This window comes from Rhinatrema bivittatum, chromosome 1 (assembly GCF_901001135.1).
Source record: "Rhinatrema bivittatum chromosome 1, aRhiBiv1.1, whole genome shotgun sequence".
In the NCBI taxonomy this organism is placed as follows: domain Eukaryota; kingdom Metazoa; phylum Chordata; class Amphibia; order Gymnophiona; family Rhinatrematidae; genus Rhinatrema; species Rhinatrema bivittatum.
Genome location: NC_042615.1, coordinates 514,910,440 through 514,920,323, shown reverse-complemented (window position 1 = coordinate 514,920,323; position 9,884 = coordinate 514,910,440). Strand labels below are relative to the sequence as shown.

Below are 9,884 nucleotides of genomic sequence, written 5' to 3'. Positions count from 1 at the left end.
ACCCTGTACCGGTTACGTGTGACACTGCTGGTATGCGCATTGCGCAAGCAACAACCATGTGTTTAATACTATGGGCTGCATTTTAAAAGGGTTACGCGCATAAGGTACGCGCGTAACCCTTTTAAAACGCCCCTGCACGCGCCGAGCATAGGCTTCCAGCGCGCGCAATGCCCGGGATGCGTGTAAGTCCCGGGGCTTTCTTGGGGTGGGCGTATCGGGGGCCGTGATGCGGTCGGCGCATCATCCTGGGGCAGTGCCGCGGGCATGGTTTTGGCCCGGGGGCATTCCGGGGGCGTGGCTGTGGCCTCTGGACCAGCCCCCGGACCGGAACATGGCGCGTGGCAGCCGGCCCGATGCGCGCAACGTTATGTCTGCTTCGAGCAGGCGGAACTTGTGCGACAAAGGTAGGGGGAGGGTTTAGATAGGGCCGGGGGGTGGGTTAGGTAGGGGAAGGGAGGGGAAGGTTGGGGGAGGTGGAAGGGACCGGGCAGTGCGCGCAGGGCTCGGCATGCGCAAGTTGCACAAATGTGCACCCCCTTGCACGCGCCGACCCCGGATTTTATAAGATATGCGCGGCTACGTGCATATCTTATGAAATCCGGTGTACTTTTGTTGGCGCCTATGTATTTACATACATGCTACTTACAGTTTTACACACTGAAACTTTTTGAAAATTAACCCCTAAAAATTGGTCATTTTGTTGCTTTCAATAATGGTTTTGAAATTTTATATAAAGCATTCACAAATAATTAAAAAAACAAAGCAGATAATAAGAACACAAAAGATTTAAGGATGATCACAGCTGAATATTCGAGAGAGCTTTCATATAATATAATTATAAAACCAAGTATAAGATATACATTTTAAAACAAGTGGTCAATTTAAAAGCTGCTCAGCTTTCAAGCCGCTGAGAGAGCAATTTTCAAACTACCAGTGTTGCTGCAAAGCCCACAGGTACTGTAGAGCTGTGGAGTTTGCACCAACTTTCAAAGGAAAAGTCCATGCATTCTTTCATTTTGGAGAGATGCAAATGAAAAAGGACCTGCAGAGGTTTGTACCTCCTTTATCTGGAGATCACTTTTCCTGACCAAATCTACGTGTACAATTTTGAAAATCCAAAACTATGGCTGTAATTTTCTCCCATGACCTAACCCTGCCCAGCAATGCCTCTACTATGACGCAGCACAAACATTTTTTTTTCCCGGAATACAGGATGTGCAACATTCAGAAAGGCAATTCATGTGGGTAAAGTTTGAAATTTGCCCTCTAAGAAGTTGGTACGGGGCAGCACAAGCAGTGTCCTTTAAGATGCATTGAGTGGAGCAGTCCTGTGGGGTAGGGTTAGGACAGGGAGTGTCAGTCTATAATTTGCTATGCACTGGAAGACTACCTGCAGAACAAAAGAACTGCAAATTTCAGCAGTAATGTTTTCCCAGAGCAATTTGCAAAGGGAAGGTATATTCTTACTTTCAGTTTGCAAACTGGTGCAAGGTTGGGGGACACAGGGAAAATCTTTTTCATTTTGCTTTATTCACGTTGAGTGGGGGGTTTTTTCTATTTGTGTTTAGATTTGATTAATATTTATTTTGTTTTGTTTAAAGAACCAAAATTAAAAAAAAACAAACCAGAAAGCAGAAAAAAAGAAACTGCCCCCATCACCCAGCACCAAAACAGCAAAATTAACCCCCTCCCTCCACAAGCCTTCCTCATAAGCCCCTCCCCCTTCAGAAATCTGTTAATCCATTCCTTGGGCCTGTGGACTACAATGGCAGATGTAACCCCCGGTTGCTTTGGCCCTGCTTTGTCCCGCTCTGAAAATGGCACCAGTTGGCACCATTTTACGATACAGGAGTGAGTGGGGATCATTCCTGCTCCTTTCTAATTTATAGATCCCAAGAAGAGGGTAACAGACCTTTGATGTGTGTGTGGTGGGCTGTTATTGGGAAGGCTTGGGATGACAGGTCATTTTGCAATTCTGGTGAGTCTGTTTTTTGTTCACTTTCCAAAATAAGTTAATGAAGGAAAAATACATACAAAAGGGGTCTTTTGTTCATTTAAAAAAATGCTAATTTTCATTGAATTTAAAAATAAATGCACATCCCTAGTGCAAAGTCTACAGGTAAAAGCACACATCAAAGTTGTACCAATGTGACTAATGTTAAAAAATATCCCCTTTATTAGCAGGTGAGAATGAGTAAAAGCTTAAGGTTCTTTAATTTTTATTTTTTCCAGACATTTTGAGATTTTTTCCATAAACATTTTCTCCAAATGTTGGTTTGAAGCTCAGAAGTTATTTATCAAATTTTATCACCTGCGACTTTGGGAAGAGAAGTCTTCATATCGCTTCCCCTCTGATGCACTTTCCTTAGTTTTATGTTTTCTTAGATATCTGTGGCAAACGGCTAGAAATGGAACAGAGGAACCAGACGGCAGTGACGGACTTTATTCTCCTGGGCCTCACGGATCGTGAAGAGCTGAGAGGTCCTCTCATTGTAGTGTTCCTGGCCATGTACCTGATGAACCTTCTGGGGAATGGAACCATGATCTTGGTGATTGCTGGGAACTCCCAGCTCCATACTCCCATGTATTTCTTTCTCTGCAACTTGTCCTTTGTGGACATGTGTTTCAGTTCAGTCACTGTCCCCAAATTGATAAGCAACCTCATCTCTGACAAGAAGACCATATCTTTCTCTGAGTGTTTGGCCCAGTTCTTTTTTTTCCTTATCTTTGCTGCCACAGAATGTGTTCTGCTTTCCATCATGGCATATGATCGTTTTGTTGCCATCTGTAATCCACTGCATTACATCACAATAATGAACAAGAAGGTATGGCTAAGCTTGTCAGCAATTTCTTTCATCATTGGATTTTTACATGCTTTGCTACATGTAATGTTAGTATACCGGCTCTCTTTTTGTAGCTCCAACAAAATTCAGAACTTCTTTTGTGACACCACAACACTGCTTCAGCTCTCCTGCACAGACACCTCCATCAATCAGCTGATGATCTTCACAGAGTCCTCACTGGTAGTAATGCTGCCTTTCTTGATCATCCTGACCTCCTACATCCGCATCATCGGTACCATCCTGAAGATCCAGTCCACTGGTGGAAGGTATAAGACTTTCTCCACCTGCTCCTCCCATCTCACGGTAGTAATCCTCTTCTATGGCACAGTTATTTTTATGTATTTTAGACCTACTTCCAGCTATTCCTTGGAAAAGGACAAGATGGCTAGTGTGGTGTACAATGCGGTATCTCCCATGCTTAACCCATTCATCTACAGCCTTAGAAACAAGGACGTAAAGATGGCACTGAAGAAAGCTCTACAGACAAAAATAACTTCTTCCATAGGAAGGATACCCAGATTCTCAAAATGAAAGACATTTTTTTCATCCGAACTGACTTAAACCCTCAAAAAATAGATTGAAAGAGACATAAGTTCCATGTTGGCTCTTATTTGCATATCATTTGGACAGAATATATTCAAGTGTCTTAACCTTCATCCTGTCTCTTTTGCTCAATTCAATGTGTCTTCAATTCTTAGAAGAAAAACCCCACACAATTGCTTCATATCGTAATGCTAACTGAAAATCAGATTTGTACTGGGTGAAAAGTGTCAATGTTCTCCACCCATAACTTTCAGGAAATCCATTAACCAAAGCAGCATTAGGGGAATGTTATTTTTCCAGGTAATTGCACAATGAGTTATGAAAATCACCCATAATTCTGACCATATTTTGCTTGTCTCTACATTATAAATTACATCAGGCACAAAACCCACCCAAATACAGTGCGCATGTCATTGTATGGCGTAGAGCAGCAGGCTGAGAACAAGGGAAGTCAGAGTTCAGATCCTATTGATACTCCTTGTGACTTTGGGCAAGTCACTTTACCCTCAATTGGCACAGGAGTAAACATAGACCTGCTTTACTTTTCTCCCTTTATGTGTCTATGGGGAAAATGCTTAGTAAATGAGACCCTAAGCTTGTAAGCCCTCCGGGGACAGGGAAATTCCTAATGTATCTGAATGTAATTCTCCTTGAGCTAGCAATGAAAAGGTGTGAGTTAAATCTAAAATAAATAAATAAATAATTGTGATTTTTGGAAGTGTTTCTTTCATGCTTGTAATGCTATCACTCTTATTTAAAAAAAAACCTGTCAGTATTTATGTTACATATTAGTGCATATTTAAATTATTTATTGAGGGAGGGCCTGAAGACGTGTGTGTTAGCTAATTCCATTTAGCAAAATAAAATAGAGAATAATCACAAAATGGATGAATCATTCAAATATATTTATTATTCTACAATTAATAAATAAATGGTATTATATTTACTTTTTGAAGTCCGAGTCTCCTGAAATTCTGTATCTTAGTCCCATGTTTCCCATGTTTATGGAGATGACTCATGTGGCCAAAAGAAGAGCAAGGAAGCACTGAAAGCCCCACCAGTCTCGCTTCCAAATTTTAAAGCAAAGGAAGAGAGGGGCAAAGACACAGGCATCTGAGATAACTAACAAAGACAACTGCCTGCACCACTCTGTCTCCTCCCTTCTCCTTCTGGGAGTGATACAGTATTCTGGTCATTAAGAAAACTAAGGGGGTTATTTTCTAATGGGATCACACGTGAAAAGGGACTTTTCGCGGGCGATATCTAAATCGGGACGGAGTCCGCACCGGAAGGGGAGGAGTCGGGGCGGCCTCGGGGCAGACTCCGCGATGACTTTCACTGGCGCGATAATGTAGGCCACTTTATCGCCGCCAGTAGCGCGCCCAATAGCACCACCTTTCACGGTGGCGCTATTGGGTGCAAAGCCGGCAGCGATAACCCCTCGGTGGATGCGATCGCTGCCGGCTTTTTGCAGGCCCAGCCCCCGCTTTGCACCCCCACCCCCCGTTACCGCCGGATTCTCTAAGGATCTGTGACCTTAGAAAATCCAGGCCTAATTCCTTGATTTCATTATGCATTTTTAAAGCCCAGATTAAATTTTAACTCCTGATGCAGTAAGCTAATACTATGCATATGTATCAAGAGTTAAAAAAAGCACTGTGAGTGTAAAATGTGTGTTGGGGAGTGGTGAGGGGGGAGCGGTTGTCCCTGACTGGCCGATCATCACCACTTCTCTGACAAGTGCACTAAGCAGTACTCCCAGTTTATCCTGCACATTTTACCAGCCATCTAAAAGGACCACGCCAGGAACAAGGTTGCCTTTAAGCCAGCAGTGAGCTGGTACCACAATGTAAAGCTCCAGAAGTTGCTGCATATAGAATGTGGTTTCAGTGCTTTCTTTTATGTTTTGCTGTTCTGTGCTTATTCATTTATCTACTGAGCTTAATTCTGCAAGAGAGATATCTGTGACTTGTACATTACATAAATGGAGTTTGCTGGTAGAGGCAGAGAGGAAGGAGAAGGTACTTCCCTAAGAGTGTGCAAGAGAGCTTAGGGAGTCAGCAAAATGTGAAAATAAAATAGCAGAGTCTGTACTAGGTATCTGCTCCAGGAAAAATGTGCAGAAGTGCAGCCCAGCTCCTGGTGAATCCTCAGGCATGCAAGCTGGAAGAAAACTTTATAAATGCAAAGCTGGGGAAGTGTGTGCACATGAGCCTGCAATGAGAGGTGCACACTTCTAGCAAGGTTTCAGTTTCAGTTTTGGAAAGAACAGTTAGCCATGAGATGTTGCAGCAAAGTGTTCCCTCTACAACCTTTGTGGGACAGTTCTGTTAAACCCAGACACACACAGTATCAACCCCAGATTGTTAACTGGTGTAATCCATCAGTTAGGATGGCAGGTACATTTTGATAATGGAAGAAAGAATCAAAGCTCTCGTCACCAGTCTACCCCTACCCTGCACTCTCGCTCATGCACTGTAAATGTAAATCATTAAGAGAATTAAAGGAACCTCTTGAGCACAGAGATGATGGCAAAGATAAAGGTACCATTTATGAGCTGAAGGAAAAATTGCATATTTTTCTTAGAAAAAAAGGGATTTAAACTACAAAAACAAGATAGTGAAATTCTGGAAAGATTTGTGGGAAGGCAAAGGATGTTACTAACATCAGTATCAGAAACAGTCAGAGAGATCTATATGGTGATCCTGAGTCCATATTTGATGAATTCAAGCAGCATTTTAGGGAAATCATATCAACAAATCACTCCTTTTGCAGACTTTTACCAAGCCTTACCCAAGTCAGAAGAAAGTGTACTTGATTACTGGATAAGGTTGAACAAAGCAATGGATCTTGTTAATGAGTATTTACAGCGGCAGTGAAGGAGAATTGATAACCCAAAACATGAAAATACAATGATGTTTGTGAAAAACTATCCTGACCTGGAGTTGCAAAGTGATTTAAATGCCTGCCATTAGATGAGATCCAGAAAATGCTTGATATATTTCAGAGAGAGCAGAGAGCTATTTTCTAAAGAATGTGGCTAAAAGGGATGTGCATTCATTTGAAACAAAAGAGGAAATGACAGTATTTCCTATTTTGTTTCATTACATTTTCAAAATGAAACAGGACATCCAACAGAATTATATTCATTTTTTCATTTTGTTTTGAAAAAAAAAAGTTCACCCATCCAAACTAGGTCCAGGCCTGAGACCAGTGCCTCACCTGGGCATTGGCTGAGGTCCAAAGTAGAGGCTGTAGAATACACCCAGGAATGATGCCAGCACTTCAGCCTAGGGCTAGTAGGCATATATCTAGGCTCAATGCAGGGACTACTGCCTATGCTTGAGTACAATGCCAAGGTCTTGGCCCAGGCTGATGCCCATGCCAGGGTCTTGGTTTTGATGCGAGCTAAGGCCCAGGCCTGGAAACCACCCTCAAATATTTGCTGGAGTCAGGAAACTCCTGGCCCTTCCCCATGTTTGATGGGGTTCCGAAGATGCTGGGTTATGATGCCTAGGTATCTGCTGAACCCCAAGCCTGACACCAGTGCCCAGACTGGAGGGGGATCCCAATGCCTAGGCCTCGAACTAGGAATAGGCTTGACACCAAGGCCTATTCCTAAAGCTAGGGCCAAGCCCAGAGCCTGGATCATGACAACTAGGTGTCAGCCTACACCAGTGCCTGATGCCAGGGCCTCAGCCTAGGCCTGACTCTGGGGCCAGACCCTGATGCTGGGACAGATGCAGAGGCCTCAGCCTGGGCCAAGACATGCCTAGGCTTTGACCTAGGGCCTGTCAAGATAGCGAAGGCCCAGCCAGTTGGTCCACTTCTGATGCAGGAGTATAGGTCTAGGCCAAAGCCAATTCCATATCTAGGGTCCAGGAACAATGCCAGGACATGACCTGGAGGATGGGTCTCAATGCCTAGGCCTTGGCTCTAGGACCAGGTCTGATGGTCCAGAGGACTAGATCTCATGCTGGGCCTCAGCTGGGCCAAATCTTTACACTGGAGCCCAGTCCAGAGACCTGGTCCCAATTCCAGGGTGTTGGCCTAGGCCCAGGCCCAGGCCCAAAGGCTGGAGTCCAGGCCAGAAAGTTCCTCTTCTATCTTCTTAAAATAATGTCCTCCCCTTGAGGATGCACCAGAGTAACTTCACTCCAGTCCTTTCCTTCTAACAGAAAGCATCATTTTGATATATGACAGTTTATTTAAGCTACCATACATCAAAATGGCCTCCTTAGCTGAAGAGGAGGAAGGCCCTGGAGTGAAGTTACTCTGGCGCATCTTCATGCTGAGAAGCGTCATTTTAAAAGAAGTCATATGAAGGGGCTGGGCACGGGCCTGATATTTTTTAATGTAAGTTTTCTTCCTTGTGATTTTGGCCTGGATACTTCTATTTAAGTTAAAGTAAATGATTTGTTTTGAACACCACCAAGGACTCTATGTGGTTATTTTTCCAGTGCCTATGTGAATGGATGGACATTGGCTTTAATTATTTATTTTTACCCGCTTTGCTAATTCTTGCTTCTTTAATCCTATTTTGGACCCTCTTGCACATGGTGGGGATCATCCTGCTGGAGTGTGATGCTTGGTATTCACTAATGACTGATCATGCCAGAGTCCCAGAAAGATTTATTATTTATTTTATTTATTTATTTCTTTTGTATACCGACATTCGATCGAGATATCACATCGGTTTCCAGGTAACAGGTTGAATAGAGGCGATAGTTTTACCCAATCCGGACTTGGTTTTACCCAATCCGGACTTGGTCCTGGACCCATAGTTTTACCCAATCCGGACTTGGTCCTGGACCATAGGAGCCCTGGTTCATGTTGACCGCCAAAATGGGGGGATCAGCTACATGCAGAATTGATATTTGGATTCTATAAAATTCCATTTCATAAAAAGGACAAGATGTACTATAATACTACTCTACTTGTCTTTTTAATACAATTGGCCATTCCTCAGGGATTGTATAATTTACCAGGGTCATTCATGTGGCTGATGACTTTGATATTTGGTGATCAAATCTATTAGAGTCTGCTGTGTACCCCCATTCCCTGGTCAGACCATTTCCTGATAACTACAACCCTATCCACCAAGATACAATCTTCCACTGATCAACACCTCTCCACCCATTTACTTCAGGAAATCTTGTGCTTCAGAAATTCTCAGCGAGCAGCTCACCAAGGAACTCCACAAACCTAGACACATCTAACCCCAATTCAGCTGTTGCTATCCTGGCATAAGATCACGGAAAGGGTAGCAAACAATCTTTGCCCCATCAACCTCGAAATTAATCAACCCAGCAAAAAAAAGGTAACCAACCTTGGTTCACCAGCGAACTCAAACGGAATAAAACAAGATCTACGCCACAAAGAAAACAGATGGCGCAAAGTCCCTGTCACCGTCTACTCTTTCATCATACAAAGGAACTTTACAATTTTTACAGATCATCCATCCTCAAATCAAAAAAACAATACTACGCTAATAAAATCCATGACCTACAATATGATGCAAGGCTTTATTTTCATATGTATTACAAATCACAAAGCCCAATTCCTCCATCAATACCAGATGATCATGCTCAATCCAAGGCAAATGAGGTTAGCCCTGTTCTTTCAGCAGAAAATTTCAAAACACTATAGCACTTCTTCCAACTAAGACCAACCCTCCTGATTCAAGCTCCTCCAACCACATACTCAGGATACTAAATTCGACAACTTTGAATTAACTTCCACTAAAGAAATCGAAACCATTTTTAAAAAGGCAGAAACCATCCAGCCACCCAACAGATAACATACCCTCCAAATTATTGCTACGTCATCCCAGACACAATCTCAAAACCTCTGACTACATCATAAATTGCTGCCTAACTCAAGGTCTGTACCCAGATAGCCTAAAAAATGCTTCCCTTAAACCCCTCTTGAAAAAACACAATTTAGACCCTAGCATTCTTGCTAATTTCCGTCCAATCTCTAATCTTCCATTCCTAGCCAAAATTACAGAAAAAAGTAGTCAATACCCAGCTATCAGATTACTTAGAAGAACACAATATTCTTTCCCCTTCCCAATATGGTTTCCGCAAATCACGCAATACAGAAACCCTGCTCATCTCACTAACAGACCATATTATTATGGGAATGGACAAAGGACACTCATTTCTTCTACTCCTTCTAGACATTTCAGCAGCCTTCGACACGGTCAACCACACCATCCTCCTGGATCGTTTATGTGATATTGGCATAACTGGCTCAGTCTTCAGCTGGTTCAAGTCCTTCCTTGATAACAGAAGCTTCAGGGTCAGGATCAACAACAAAGAATCACCATCGACAAATTCTTCTCTTGGCGTGCCTCAAGGATCCTCCCTTTCTCCCACCCTTTCAATATTTACCTCTCCCCCTTTGTCATCTGTAACAAGTCTCTCAATCTCATCCATTACATCTATGCTGACGCTGCTCAGATTCTGCTCCCCATTACAGAATCCATTACTAAAG

The 9,884-nt window shown here is 43.0% G+C and overlaps 1 protein-coding gene across 1 annotated transcript; it reads left to right on the top strand.

The window, feature by feature from the left end:
• The first annotated feature begins 2,408 nt into the window (after window positions 1-2,408).
• On the top strand, window positions 2,409-3,374 carry LOC115098700 (olfactory receptor 1361-like). The gene has a single exon (XM_029615522.1). The coding sequence runs from the start codon at window positions 2,409-2,411 to the stop codon at window positions 3,372-3,374; it is 966 nt and encodes a 321-aa protein (XP_029471382.1).
• Window positions 3,375-9,884: the final 6,510 nt, after the last annotated feature.

Bases quoted from the DNA above. Each gene is read 5' to 3' on its own strand.
- LOC115098700 (XM_029615522.1), top strand. From the start codon at position 2,409: ATGGAACAGAGGAACCAGACGGCAGTGACGGACTTTATTCTCCTGGGC.